This window comes from Lynx rufus, unplaced genomic scaffold, assembly GCF_022079265.1.
Source record: "Lynx rufus isolate CCGP_SWC_20201006 ecotype Redwood Valley unplaced genomic scaffold, mLynRuf1.p SCAF_12, whole genome shotgun sequence".
In the NCBI taxonomy this organism is placed as follows: Eukaryota; Metazoa; Chordata; class Mammalia; order Carnivora; family Felidae; genus Lynx; species Lynx rufus.
The window spans coordinates 9,971,117-9,987,191 of record NW_025814826.1 but is presented as its reverse complement, the minus strand read 5'-3'; the positions used below and the strand labels follow the sequence as shown (position 1 = coordinate 9,987,191).

The following is a 16,075-nucleotide window of genomic DNA, read 5'->3' as shown; positions in this document are numbered from 1 at the left end:
CAGTCCAGGTGTCCATCAACAGGGACCAGTTAAATTAATACAACATGATGGAATAGAAGATAGCCATGAAAAGGAATGAGGTAGAGCTCCATGTACGTAAGGATATGGCAAAGGTCTTCAAGATACATTAATGAAATGTACATAGTTTACATACGTTACGTAAAAAACGGGGGAGTACTGAACAGTGCATCAATGAGAGGGAAAAAAGTGTATTAAAGTATACTGCAATTCCTTTTCTGTCTTCCAAAGGAATTATAAAATACTGTTAGCTGTCGTTATCTTTAGATAAATGAATAATGGATAGGGGAAGGGGTAGGAGAGTTCTACTTTTCTGTACTGTTTATGTTTCTACCCTTAAAGGCTTAATATTATTTATCTCAGCAGGGGTCTGATGGGCAGACTACAGCTCATTCACTGTTTTTTTGTATCGCTATATTAGAAGAAACACGGTGATTGTTTTTCATACCCACTTACACACAAAGACGTTAAACCAAAACATGTGCGATTCAAAAATATATATAGACACACACACATACATATATACACACTGTCTGACATTAAGCACAGGGGAAAGCCTACCTTTTCCATTTCAGATACTGACTATCCTCATGTATACTGCACACAGTTAATATTATCCAAAGGTGTCCAAGTACCTCATTAATATTCATGAATCTACTATAAGCTCCTGTGTCATACGGTGATGTAAGATCGTGGGTACAAAATATTAGTGAATGTAGAAAGAAATTCAAGGGTCTCATCTGAATAACGTTCTGACCACACATGATCCATTCGTCTGTCCTTATACCACCTTCACAGTTACGATTCAGAGGCTGATCTTCGAATCAGGTCCCCAAAATAAGCAGTGATTGTCTTCAATTTATTATTAAGAAAGTTTTGTTCTATTTCCACTTGCCCTCCAGGCCCGGCTAAGGATGCCACCTAAAAAAAGGAATGGAAAAAAGTCACACATAACGGAAGCATGATTTCAAAATAAATCCTTCATTTAAATGCTTTATCAAATAATAAGACTCTGGCTTTTCAATTAAGTCTTTCAAATAACAAGGCATCTCAAATGTTCATCGTTACTTTCCAGGCAGGTATTAATGTAGTATTTGGTGGCAGAAATACTTGTTTCAAACACATTTGATCATATGGGTAAGACCATGTGCTTGTGTTTCTTGGGCAGAACCCAATCTCTCCAATGGCAGAAGCCAACGCCCTTCAGAGGGAGAGAAAATGAACGGACCTTCCCAAATATCAGGTTTATTTATTAAATAGAAACTTAAGAAAAGAACTCCCTTCCCTGACAGCTTTCGGTCCTGTTCACCTTACCTTCTTCGACTTGCCCTTTCACACATTCAACAATATTCATCGAGCACCTGCTCCCTAATGCTGGAATACACCAGACAGCAAGATAGAAATGATCCCACGCTCCTGTCAGAGTTCTGGTCTCTGCTGTATGCTTTTTCCTTCTCTTGTGCTGTTATCCTGACCAGGACCACCTCCTCCACCTGTTGCTCTTGTGTATTTTTTTAAGTGTTTCTTTAATTTTGAGACAAAGCATGAGCAGGGGAGGGGCAGAGAGAGTGGGGCCCAGAGGATCCAAAGTATGCTCTGCACTGAGAGCAGTGAGCCTGATGAGGGGCTCGAACTCACGGTGAGATCGTGACTTGAGCTGAAGGTGTATGCTCCACTGACTGAGCCACCCAGGCGCCCCTCGTGTGTATATTTTTAAGACCCCCTACTTTTTGAGGTCTACGAGGAAACACTGACCAACCTTTTTATTAGGAAGCTAAAAAAGCATCACCTCCTCTTCACCTCCACAGAGTTAACATCAAAAGGATGGCTCAAACTAGCAATGCTGTCCCCAAAGGTCTACAGATAAAATTTTCGTTCATTCCAACAACTTTTCATTCTCACGTCTATCACCTAGCAAATATATTAATTACCTTCTAAACCCACGATTCCATTACCAGCATTACCAGAATCTTTATCAAGATAGCAGCGAGAACGATCAGGGGGAAGGGTATTGCAAGGGGAAAGTCCTGGGGGTCTGATAACCGAAGGCACTGATATTTGGGGATACCCAAAATATCAGGGGCAGGTTCCAACGAAAGGAGACCTGTAGCTTCCGTAATCCATTCTGTGATCCTAATCGGCAGAGTATTTTGCAGGGCTGCAGCTGGTTTCGTTTGGCATGGAGGTTGAGAGAACTAACCTCAGCGGCATTACACGTGCTACACCAGCATCTGGCAGAAGGGAAGATTTTTTGTGCATCACCAATGAGTGTGTATTTTAAAAAAGCATTTCAACTTCCTCTTAGAAAAAAAGTTACAGCTACAGAAATAGGGAAGAAACCACAGGTCATTCTAAAAGAAGCTGTCCCACTAAAAAAGTTAATATCAACATCAATGCCCACCTGCAAAAAAAAACAAAACAAAAAACCAAACAGAACCCCCCCCAAAAAAAAACAACAACAAAAATACCACACACCAAAGAGATGGCTGTGTTTTTATCAGTAGGAATAGCTGACAACCCAAGTCAAACACAGTATCTGTCATAACGATAAAAAGCACACGTGTATCCCACTATTTACTAATAAAGAGTACATTAAAGTAAAACTTTAGAAATTAAAAGTAGCCAACTAGTCTTTAAGTGGTAATTATAGGAATAATTGTTTCTTCTATTTTGGTATCTTTATGCCAGTCTGATTTTTCTTTATTCATTTCATTTCTTTTTTTTTTTTTTTTTTTTAAGTAGGCTCCACACCCAACAGGGGGCTTGAACTTACTTACAACCCTGAGACCAAGAGTCACACGCTCCACCGACTGAGCCAGCCAGGCGCCCCTGTTAGTCTGATTTTTCATAAGGGCAAAATGACAAATTTTGTCTTCAAACAATAAAAGGCATTCTCACTAGTATATCTAAAATATAATTATTTCATGGTAAGTTTTCCAGGAGTTAGACATAATTCAGGTGCAGTATTTCTCCTGTTCCTTTAAACCAGTGATTTGCTCAAGAGGAAGTGACGAATTGGCAAGCTGAAGTTTTCTCGAGGGAGGCGGGGGTTGGGGGTGGTGACTGGGGAGGAGAGAGGAGGACAAGGCAGGGGGAGAGGAGAGGGCAGGTTAAGAGAACTAGAGTTGAGACCACAGCAAAAGTCTACTAGGAGAGGTCTAGAAGAAAACCAAGAGCAAAGTCAGAGGCAAATCTGAATACCAGTTCCACCATCAATTTAGAAGGATCTGAAAAACTGCACTACCTATGTCCCTGAAAAGTACGTTTTGTGAGCCATAAATAGAATTATATTAAAACAAATCTCTGAGGGGTTCCTGGGTGGTTTAGTCAGTTAAGTGTCTGACTTGGGCTCAGATCATGATCTTGAGGTTCGTGAGTTCGAGCCCCGCATTGGGCTTTCTGCTGTCAGCACAGAGCTCACTTCAGATCCTGTCCCCACCCCCCTCACCCTCTCTGCCGCTCCACTGCTCGTGCTCTCTCTCAAAAATAAATAAACTTAAGAAAAACCCAACAAATCCCTGAGAAAGTGGGGTACTTTTTTCTGGATAGAAAAAAGAATGGAGATGCGCTCACCACGTGAGAGTTTTCTCGGGTCTGTTGCAAAATGCTTAATGAATTATTTTATTCAAAAACTATTTACTGAATGCATGGAGGTTTTTGTTCCAGGTAGTGGAGTGTAGCAAAAACACACACACAAAATCTCAACCTTCTTGAAGGCTGGGAGAGGCAGATGGCAGACAAAAAAACAAGAGTGCACTTTTCCTGATACTGAGGAAAAGGTGGGTCTATGTCAAAATATAATGAGAAAACTCGTATCTATTCAGTGTTTAGAAACTTAAAGTGTTACTTTCACATGTTCTAATTAAAACCAATTTCTAACTTTAGTGTTTTTGTACTTTTTCATGTTTTTAAAACCATATATATTTTATTTTTAAAGTTCTTTTAAATGTTTATTTAACTATTAGACACACACACACACACACACACACACACACACACACACACACACACACACAAAGCTGGGAAGGGGCAGAGAGAAAGGGAGAGAGAGAATTCCAAGCAGGCTCTGCACTGTCACCCCAGAGTTTGATGCAGGGGCTCAAATTCACACACCATGAGATCATGATCTGAGCCAAAAACGAGAGTCAGAGGCTTAACTGACTGAGCCACCCAGGCCCCCAGGCCCCCAACTATATAAAGGTTAGGATTCTGGAGCTGAAAAGACTATAAAGACTGTGTAGTTCAAACCAGTGATACTTTGTTTCAATCAAACTTAATGCCATTGATTTCCAGTTGTCTTTATTTTTCACTAGCAGGTTTAACTGAAAAAAGGCTATTTGATTCCTTCCTCTTTCTTAAAGTTTAATAAATTGAGAGAGAGAAAAGGAGGAAAGGAGGGAGGCAAGACAGGAAAGGGAGAGTAAAGGGCAGGTAGGTAAATAGATAAAGGTTATTACCTCTGGATTACATAGTATGTTTCTGGCATATTACCCAAGGATACTAGACTTACCAAAAGAAATCCCAATTAGTTTGGACTGAACTAGAACTAAGGCTTGTAACCCTCATCAACTAGATGTTAAAATAGTTGTTCCTTGGGGACTGGGAAAGGAGAAATGGGTAAAGATCGTGGTAAAGGTGGTAACTTTAATAAAAACGAAAGATTTAAGAGTCAACTAAACATTCAAAAGTGCATTTCCTTCCTCCCTTCCTCTCTTTCTTTCTCTTTTGAAGTAAACTATGCCCAATGTGGGGCTTGAACTCACGACCTGGAGAGATCAAGAGTCTCTTGCTCTACTGACTGAGTTGGTGAGGCACCCCTGCATTTGTTTTTCAAAAGCAAACTGATTTGAAGTAAATAGGTACGGCAGCTGAACAGATAAACGAAGATAACCACTAAACTGGATCCTAATGGAAAAATATATAATCAATGCTAAGGGCAGGAACTTTATTATAAGATGCAGAAAAATCAGAGCACTGGAAATAAGTCTTTTTATTACACTGCAGAAGTGATTATATCTGCAATATGCAAAAACTTGCTTAGATGCAAATTACATCTGGTGAAAACGAGGAGTATTTTTTATGGGGCCTACAGATTTCTGCCATTTATTTGTTTGTTTATTTATTTGTATGTATGTATGTATGTTTATTCATTTTTGAGAGACTGAGAAAGACGAGAGTGTGAGCAGGGGTGGGGCAGAGAGAGAGGGAGACACAGATTCCGAAGCACGTTCCAGGCTCCGAGCTGTCAGCACAGCACAGAGCCCGACGTGGGGCTCGAACTCACGGACCGCGAGATCATGACCTGAGCCCAAGTCGGACGTTTAACCGACTGAGCCACCCAGGCGCCCCCGCGTTTCTGCCAAGTAGTGACAGGAGCAGCAAGCATCTGAAGTATTACTGGCTGTGACTGGAAACAAGTGCCTTATCTACGGTTCCTTTGCCCTTGTGTTTTGTGACAGCCAATTAATCACTGCACACAAATGAAAGTAAGCTGGATAAAATATTTCTGATGAACAGTTCTCTGGGAGATAAAAGGAAGTATTTTTTACCAGCAGAAAACCAGGGAATACTCACAACTTAAGTTGAATTCCATTTATCTGCACATGATAAACAGGAAGGAGATTTCTATGCTGGAGTGAATGAATCTTAATTTTTTTTGCTAAAAGTTTTTCAGATAACTTAAAGATTACCTCAAGCTCCCACAAGTATCATTTCTTGTTTTTTTTTTTTTCAAATATTGACTTGGTGATTGAAATAAATATGATTTTTAAAAGCCACCACTGTCAACAGGAGCACAGTGGTGACAGGTCAAAAAAACCCTGCTGAGCACCAAAAGCTTTCCTACATTAGTTTCTCAGAAGAAGGCTACCAAAAATCAGTTCACTGAGCTTTGCTCCTTACCTGTTGTCAGAGCTGGATACCAGAAACCCGAAGACTGCTCTTAAATCCAGCTAGTTACATACAGCACAACGGACCAGAGAATCCAGAGGCCCCGGCTGCCTGCACAGGACTTGTTTGTAGCACCGAGTGGTATGCTTCTACTTTTTATCTACCTCATTTACTGAAAAAATTTACCCAAAGGAGCAAAAGAAATGTAAGCTTCTGTCCAGGATCTTATCTGCCTTTCCAGTTGCACTTACGGGGCCAGGTGCACGGCCCCTCTGGAGAATGAGAATATATGCAGCACAAGAATGAACAACACTGCCCTTCTGGCCAGCAGCAAACTCCCCAGGGAAAAGTCAGCTACCGAAGTTGGTCGAACGTATCTTTAACCGCACTGTATGTACTAGGCAGTAGGTTTCACTAGGGATAGAAGTGGTCTAGACACCTGGTACCCGTTCCTAGAAGAGAGAAGAGGATCCTCGTGGAGACAAAGCTCAGCAGCGAGTGCCTTTCAGTCTGCGGTGAAGTTCCAGCCCTCTTTTTTCTCACTAATCAGGAATGAAACAGAACTGACCCAGCCGAAGTTCTTTACAGCTCCCTTGCTTCTCTCGTACCAACTTCTGTTCAATGCTTCCAGTTTGAGGGTGGGCTAACTCACTGATAGCAGACGGACCTGTTCCTCTTGGTAGTGAATCCCTTGTCAGTGGGAGACGGCAAGGCCCTGCCACTGTGAGACAGAAGGAGCAGTGAAGTCACCGAACTCCTCCAGTCCTCGCATCGCCAACTTCAGGCTGAGAACCTGACTTGCCTGCTCTGGAGCCACTGAGATAATCCAACGAAACGCGCAGGGAAAGCCTCGAGCTCTAAGGATGCCAACCAGCAAGAAACGTGTATTCAACAGGGACATAATTAGAAGCTGTTTGTGTTGTATACAAATGCAGGATGAGGGCACTTTTGAGCGCTCGGAGTCTCAGGGGCTGGCTACTTTCAGGTTCAACGGCTTTAGAGGTTACTATTCCTACATGTAGCAGATCCAATCCAGTTCCTGGTCCTTCTTCTACTCTCTCCTGCTTCTGGTATCTACCCCCGGACTACGGGCCCTCCACCTGTCGGGACGACTTCATCATACTGACCACGTGGATTCGGTTTTGGCTCTACGACCGTGCTGCCATTATACCAGATTTCTACTACGGAAATTTCTTTTGGAAGAATCTGACACAAATTTCTTATCACAGAAACCGGCAAGGCCCTAATTTTTCATTTCTCATATAAACAGATACTATAACAGCTTGGAACTAATATTTGCAAAGAAATCGGTGGTAGATTTTCATTGCACTCAGCTAAGAACAAACACTAAAAACGCCAATGAACTGAATTATATTTAAAATATTTAACGTTATACTGAGAGTAATCTTTTTCCAAATAACATTGCCTCAGGTTTCCATATTCAGCCTCACTGTTCTTCCATGTGGTTTTAGAAATGTCACCTGTAAGTCCTCCTTTCCTGCCTGCCCGCCCACCTGACACAGCAAGCTGCTGGAAGCGTGAGGACTGCTGTTAAGCAGGAGCTCTCCCCTCCCCAGACACCATGTACTGGCTCCAGCGGGAGCCTCAAGCACTCGGCCCACTCCACTGGGAAGAAGGGCTCTCTTGATTCAGTCTCACAGCTTTTAGGCCTGGGGCTGCAACGTAAACAAGCACAGGTTCAGTTTTACCTGTGGTACTAGGTCAGCTCACAAACCTGCTCCTGCTTCCTTGGGAAATAAAGCAGTTGGGGACTGGGCTGCTTGTCACCACGGTGTGTGCGGGGGAGGTCACCGAAGGGCAGAGCGCGTCTGCCAGACCAGTGCCCGGACTGACCCGAAGCGCGGCTGCCTCCCGGTTCATTTTTCAACACAATCCTCAGGGATGCCGCTCAACGCTGCCCTTTTTGTACCGGTACGCACAAACTATCAAGAAGAGTCCTTTAAAGAGAAGGCTAGACATTTCAGGAGACAAAAGATAAGGAGGTGCTGTATCCCAGCAGCCAGCAGCCGCCCCTCACAGCACCCCAACGTCTGCCCAGCAGACGGGTTCCTCCACGTTGGAGCTGCCGCCCAAAGGGACTTCATACCGACCTTCCGCTCTGCTCGGACATCTCGATCCGTATTGTGTACGTGCACTTTTTAAAACAGAAGTTTCCCGTATTTGTTTGGAATGTCTGGTGGAACCAAAGCTAGTATTGGCTGAACTCTGATTGTCAAAGGAAGATTATCATCCAGTAGATAAATACATATACCCTGGGCCCTCCAAACTGAATCTAATCAGTTCCAAAGTTTCAACTGTGACTTCCCTCCAAAGAGCCTGTCGCAAAAAGACTTTCTAAATTATTCAGTTCTTGAGTGGGACAGTGAGAGTGTGGACAACAAGGGAATACGTGTCCTGGAATAACACCCACACAGAAAAGGGGAGTAAGAGACTGAGGTAATAGGGGACCTAGAAAAATGTGTTACTAGACACAGAAAACAACTAGCCTCGTCTCCCATGTGGAAAGACTGCAGGACAAGCTGTATCTGTGCTGAGTCCATACTCACTTTAGTTACCCTAAATACAAGCACCATGACTACAAATCTCCCTGCATGGGAAATTAACTGTTCTTAATAGACATTTCTGTGGGAAAAATGCGGCCTGAGTTTCAAACAGCCGACTCACGAACTTGGGGAACCCAGCCCATGTGGAAGTTCAGGTTGCTGTGACATTCTAAATGTTCCTTAGCAAAAAAGTGGACTTCTCTGTAATGCTGCTCTCTCTCATTCTTGCAGAACTGTCTTGTCTCCCATTGTAAAAATACTATATATGGATAGATTTTTTTCATTTTAAAAAGTTGACTCCCTACTGTAATTTGATCCAAATTTAATACCAAACAATATAATAACACTTGAAATCTCATTTCCTTTTTGACTTTTATTATTTTTTAGTGTCGTTACTCCCTCTACAGGTAGAAAATGTGAATGAACTAATTCTGGCAGGTTTCTGAACTAAACCAAAAACACAAGTTAAAGAGAAAAAAATGAACTTCCTCCTTGGGAAAATGTTAACTTAACTAGAAAAAACATACTCACTGTAACTTTTGCAATAAACAGTGAGTTTCCTATTGTCATTCAAGTACCCCAAGAAGCCCATCAAATATTTAATAGAAGGATCACATAACCACTTATGAGACTAGCAATATGGAGCATAATATTTATGTGAGCAAATAAGAATTATGGAATCAACAGGCTCAACTTTACTTGGGAGCACAGGATGCAGATGAGAGTGACGTGAGTAGGAGATACAATTTAATAAGAGATTTGATATAAAAAATGCGTGAAGCAAGGGGACAGTGCTTTTTCTTGTAACGGTACAGCACACAGTGTTTGGGAGGTCTAATATTCAAACACTGTGGCTCATAAATAGATGACAGGTGACAAGATCTAATTTCACCTCCTCTAACCCACAGAGTAAGAGCTCCGGCTCGTTCAGATCATTTACCCTTCTCTTATCCCAGAGAATCTCAACTCCGACAGCATACTACAATCATTTGGGGACTCTTCAACTGGTAGTTTTAAAAAGCTACTTGCTAAAATCATAGAACTCTCAGAAGAAAACACAGGCAAGAGTTCCATGACATTAGATTTGGTAACAATTTCTTGACTATGACACCAAAAGCACCGGCAATACACAGGAAAAAGAGCCAAACTGAACTTCATCAAAATTACAAACTTTGTACAGCAAAGAACCCTATCAAGAGAGTAAAAAAGGCAACCCACAGGATGGGGAAAAATACGGGCAAAGTATATACTGAGAGGGGATTAATACCCAGAAGATACGCACGTGAACAGATGGTCCTCAACATCATGAGTCATTAGGGAAGTGCAGATCAAAACGACAATGAGATACCATTTCATACCCATTAGGGCGGCTATTATCATAACAAAACAACAACCAACAGAAAAAACAAGTGTTGGTGAGAATGTGGAGAAACTGAACTCCTGATGAATTGCTGGTAGGAATGTAAACTGGTTCAGCTGCCAGGGAGTAATTGTAGGGGGGGTCCTCAAAAAACTAAACAGAATTGCTCTATGATCCGGCAATTTTGCTTCTGGGTATATACCCGAAAGAACTCAAAGCAGGAAAAGATACAGGGCACCCGCAGCAGCATTATTCACATCGGCCAAAAGGTGAAAGTAGCTCAAAATGTCCACTGATGAACGGATAAACGGTATGTGGTATGTCCACACAACGGAATACCGTTCGGCCTTAAAAAGGAAGGAAGTTCTGGCACACACTGAAACGTGGATGACTTCAGGACATTATACTCCGGGAAACAGGCTAGATACAAAGGGACAAATACTGTATGACTCCACTTATTTGGGGTACCTAGATCAGTGAAATTCACGGACACAGAGAGGAGAATGGTGGTTGCCAGGGGCAGGTGGTGAGTCAGTGTTTCACAGTACAGAGTTTCAGTTTGGGAAGATGTAAAAGTTCTGAGGCGGATGGCGGGATGGTTGCACGACAGTGCGAATGTGTCTGACGTTCACAGATGGTTTATGGTAAGTTTTGTTGTGTGCATCTTACCACAATAAAAAAACAAAAGCCACTCAGGCGATTCCAATTAGCAGCCGGAGCTGAGAGCCAGTGTTGCAAAGACCAAGGAAATACGTCATGATCGCGAGAGTGTGCCCAACTGACACAAGTGTATGTTCGGAGTGTATGTTTCTGATGAGAGGATGAGAAAAACAGGTGATCGGGGGAGGTGTGTTTATAAATTAAGTTCTATCATTTCACAAATACAGGAGCTTCTATTCTGTCCTCTAGGGAAAACATATCATCTCTCCATACGGGTCCTCTTCAAGGTGTTAGGAGCCGTTTACATTCTCCTCACAACAACTTTGCGATAAGTCACAGACACAGGACGTTATCGAAGGTTTATGGGCTACAGGTACCGTGTTAAACGCGGAACCCCCAGACTCGTCTACGCCTCGGAACCGTCGCCGGACAGCTGGTGAGTGGCAGGGCCGAGACTAAACCCGGTCCGTTTGATTTGCTCTCTCTCTCTGAGCCCATTAACTGAACGCTACCCACACGTTCCCACTGCTGTGTCTTTGGCGCTCTGGCCACCTTCTGCTCAACTCCTACCATCGAAGCTTCTTGGACTCCGAAGTCCAGTTTACGTCCTACATCATCGGAGCGTTTCCGGAAGTCATCCAACCAGAGAGCCAGCGCGCTCAATCTCCACCTTTCTCGTGAGAAGGTTGCACTGTCGTTATTTACGTCCCCGCGGCGAAAGCCCTGGGACGGTGCCGGGCTAGGAGGCCTGTTGGCTACCGCAAGCCAGCACCGGATGAAGACACTACAAAGGGAGGCCGCCAAACGAACGAGACCTCCGGAGACCCGGGATGGTCTGAACGTGTGTGCGCAGGATGGAGGGCAGCGCCTCTGGCCTGAGGCGGGAGGCACGGGCCTGTGGGAAGCCGGCACAGGAAGAAGGAGAACCAGAACTTGCAAGTCCCGCTCCGTCTGCTCCCTCGGCCAATTGCCTTGTATTTGGTATACGCTGCCTCACTTCCAGAAACCGGGAACTCTGGTCAACGTTCAGTCGTTAGGGCAGTCTGAAAAGAAATCCCGCGTGACGAGCTGAGAGGAACAGGTGGCCACGAGTCCCTGACAGCCACCGTCTCACTCCTCCCTCTCCACACCCTCGAGCTGATGAATGACACTCGGGGATGAAAGAGCCCGTGAATCCGCTTGGGTCCAGCCCCTCCCCAAGAGCGAGGAGTTGCCTCCTGACGTGGTGTTTGGTGACAATGAACTGCGGTCTTGTGGTTCCTGGGCTGGCAACCCCATAGCTCACCTGACACTCTCGTCCCCTGAGGTTATCACCGGGGCTAACGCAGCGGTGAGCAGCGCTAGGCTGCCCGGGCTCCACCTTAGAATGATCTGGCAGCTTTACGAACCTGGTTAGATCAGTTTCTGAGGTGGGGCTTACATAGCCACAGTTTTTCTAAGGGTCCCCAGTGACCCTAGGGTACAGCCAGAGTCGACGCTAGTTTCTAGCCTGGCCTGTCTCCTCCACGTTACTTGAGAACAGTCAATGCACGCTAAGACATTTGAGGACCGCCAGTATTTCATGGAAGAAAAACAAAATGGATTCTAAATTACATGAAATGCAGAAAGGACAGACCAGATTAAGAATTTAAACTTATAATAACAGTAAGAGATATTACAGTATAAAAGAAAACAAAAACAGTACAGAAATTTTAAGTATAAAGAACACGATACTTGAACTAAAAAAACACAAGGAATACACTCTCAGGAATGAACTAGTTGGAAGCCCAGATCTCCCAGAAGAAAAAGGAAGAGAAAAAGCGCCCGAAAATAGAATTATAAAAGACTAACACACGCGTAAGTGATGTCCCAGGAAAAAAAACCAAGGTGGTGTGAAATTTAATTGAATAGGTAATGGGAGATAATTTCTCCAGAATCAGATGATAAGGCTGAGCACGACAGGGTCAGCTCTCAGAGTATCAAATAGGAGAGAAAGGAAAACTCCAGACCTAGTTATACTAGTAAAATCAAAACATGAAAGACAAAAGATTTTCAACAGAACTCTCACCACACAGTAAATACGTAGTGTTTATAAAAAGCAAATCAACAAAAACAAGAAATAAAGCCACCATCAAATCCTCACAAGGCAGTTGTACCAAATCCAATTCTACCAGAGAAAAAATAACATTACTAAAATAAGTGTTTATGGTAAGAATGGAATGAGGACATTTAACTGTTAGTCTAGCTTCCCACACTCCAAGACTACGGTTAAAACTGTCTCTGGCCAAATTAAGGTTTCATCTGTCTATGTATTTCTATGTAGGGTCCTCTTCTGAGGAATACCTAAAAACTCGATTCTCAAGGCAGGCTTCGGTAAAGACAGATCTTGCCTAGTTTCGGTATGCACATTTGAAACACAACACATCCGGTCATCCTTCCAGAACATATTAAAAGCCCCGAGTATTCTATTTATGTATATGTACGCCAGGAGCTGTGGAGATGAAGTGCATTAAACAGGCAAGGATTTAACTACCAAACACCTCCAGTTTTCTACTATTAGCAAAAAAGCCAGAGACTTCTCATAAATATGTTCTCAAAGAAATGCCTTGTATCTTTTTTCTGCCCATTTTTCCTAATAGTTATGCCACAGGCTCAGAGAAGTTCTGCAGTAGTGGCTTACTTACCTGGTCAATATCAGCATTTCTTGGAAGGAAATAAACAATATTATTAGTGATCTTCTGGGAACGCCTGAAAATTTCAAAGGTGGACAGCAGTTAAGGAATGGTAACAAAAAGAGCAGTTCATTTCTGATCAGAGATATGTTCTTGCATCATATCCCAAATATATTTTGATAGGTAACAATAAGACACACATTTAGATCCTCTAATGGAACCTAAAAGAGAATTAAGTAGGAGATTTTGTAATTCAGATGGGTCAAAGATTAGCAGTTAAAACTGTTCATTCGATTATCCTTGTGGAACGCAGCCAGGGGTCAGAAATACACTGTCTTTCTACCATTTCCTAATTACTGTGAGAGCAGAAAGAAGAGGAAAGCACAATACCACCTCTTTCCAGTAAAGAATAAAAGACAAGTAAATCTGGTCATTGTGGTTTACATCCTAAATTTTAATTAGCAGTTTAGAAACACACTTCCTGTTAGAGTCAAAGAGGTGATTCCTCTGGGGAGGAGAGATAAAGAAAGGGACAAATAATAAATGTTACCATGAAAGAAAAATTTGCTTCGGTGTCTTGGAAAAGTGAGAGGAAACACTGGAAGAGACAAAGAGAATCAGCTCAAGCCAGTTAAGTTGAAGAAAAGTTAAAGGATGGTCACCCAGACTCGTAAGGACAGGTCTTGAGGCATCTCCCAATGTCCAGGACCATAATTTCAAGCAATTAATACTTCCTACTTCTTGTTTTATAATGATATAATTGGACAGTAACCAAAGGAAATGTAACTTCACATTGGCCATTACTCTTGGCAATCAACCAGCACTTAATGTTTACATACTGGCTTTTCATGCAAAATAAACCGGAACCTATCAGGTGCTACTAGTGAGTGTCTCCCCCCTTCACTAACCTCTCTCTCCCTGAAACACACACACACACACACACACACACACACACACACACACTCATTCATACGCACGCCCTTCTCTCTACAACCACTGTTTGAGTAAACTGCCAGCCTTGCAAAGGATATCCATCTGGAGACATCATGGTCCTAATGTCAAAGGTCTCTGCAGTAGCGTAGTCTGGTCCTCCCCAAGGGGGGCTAAGAAACACAACATCAGCCTTTAAGTGAGAAGCCAGCAGGAGGAAATCTCCACAGATGAACTCTATCTTGTCTGCTATTCCATAAACTTCTGCATTATTGCGAGCAAGATCGATCTTAACAGGATCAATATCAATGGCAATCACTGAAAGTGGGAAAAGAAGAGATGAGTTAAATGACACCAACTGTTACATAGAACAGCTCATCTTCTGAGCAGTCTCCTTTCTTCTCTTTACAAGAACTTTTTTTAAAGACTAAGGGAGTTTGGTTCATATACCAGGGATAAAAACTTAATTAAAAAATTTAACCTAAAGTAGAAAGATGCACTTGTGTAGTACCAAGAAAATGGGACTAAATGGCCTGGCTTTCAAAGCTGTGTCACTCAGCCAGCTTTTCCAAAGCAAGTAGTGACAGGAGTCACACAGTATCTACTGAGAGGTAACGTGTTCAGCACTGTGACCTGAACGGCCTGAGCAGCAAACACTTGGAAAGGTCACTGACTGCATGTCAAGCCTGTAACCACACTAGGATTTCAGAAAAGACCCATTTCCTAAAATGAGACACAGCCTCCAAAGACAAATTTGACAACTTCTATAGAAGAGCAAATTGAAACACATTTGACAAACCTATAGAGCCAACTTATGAACAAGAAATGTAAAAACATCTGCTGATAACGTTTAATGAGACATCTTAGGGAGGAGGGAACTGACAACGTTATGTTTTCACCGAGAGGGCTTTCATTTAATTTACTGCAATTTCATAATTAGCAATGCAAACATAAGTTGATTTGAGCTCACTCATGATGCCTTACAGCAAATAACTCAAGTGCACCTGTACGTGCACCAGTGTGCTCGTGGCAATATTTTATATTTGCAAGGTCTAAGTGGAACCCTAATGCATACACCATGGTTGTCATGGAAACACAGTTGTTTTCTACAAAATGCTGGTTTCAAAATTTGTTAACACTTTTGAGAAATAATGCACTAAATAATCACTTGAACAATGTATACGAGCTCCAATTACATGTTGAAAATTATGCATTTACAATGCTATTTTTCTGTTCTAAATAAGCTAACGTTCATAACAAAAAAGACGAAAATGTCCTTTTTAGCTGTTCAATCTGCTCCACTTGTAGTATAGAGACAGATGGAAAGATATGCCGACAACATCAGAAACTCAATGGGGAAAAATGATTTTCAACATCAAATATACTCAGTCAATTCTCACGTTTTCGTCTACATTCTCCTAGAGGCTGTTTTATTTTTAGGCCTAACAGAATGGAAGCACTCAATCTACTATGTAAATGAAATGCTGACAAACGTTGAATGACATTATATAGAACTGCACTGTCCAATAATGGTAGCCACCAGCCATATGTGGCTATTACCTTTAAATTGATTAAAATGAAATAAGGAATTCAGATCCTCAGTCACCCTGCCACATTTTAAATGCTCAATAGCCACATGTGGCTAGTGGCTATCATACCTAGACAATGCAGATACAGAACATTGCCATCATCACAGAAAATACTATTGAATAGCAAGGATACTGAAGTAGATAGAGAGGGAAAAAATCTAACGGCAAAATGCAAAAGCTTGTGGATTCTCTAACACTCAGGTGAGTAGATGCATAGACCACAACCATCTGAGTGGAAGGAAGCAATGGCACAAAGGGATCATGTCAATCATACACAACGCTATTTTCTCATATGTGTATGGGCACGTACACGTATGTGTGTGGATTCATATATATTCAGCTGAAGAATGATTACGTGCGTGTGTGTGTGTATATATATATATATATATATATATATATATATATATATCAACA

General features: G+C 42.3%; 1 protein-coding gene across 3 annotated transcripts in view; it reads right to left on the bottom strand.

The window, feature by feature from the left end:
* Positions 1-425: 425 nt before the first annotated feature.
* The window catches only part of TGS1 (trimethylguanosine synthase 1), a 44,155-nt gene continuing 28,505 nt past the window's right edge, over positions 426-16,075 (bottom strand). For all 3 annotated transcript variants that reach the window (XM_047073931.1, XM_047073933.1, XM_047073932.1), the window contains 3 exons: positions 14,174-14,390; positions 13,155-13,233; positions 426-939 (listed from right to left, as the gene is read on the bottom strand). In XM_047073931.1, coding sequence (XP_046929887.1) covers positions 817-939; positions 13,155-13,233; positions 14,174-14,390 — 419 coding nt within the window. In that variant the 3' untranslated portion in view covers positions 426-816. The remainder of the gene's footprint in view (positions 940-13,154; positions 13,234-14,173; positions 14,391-16,075) is intronic.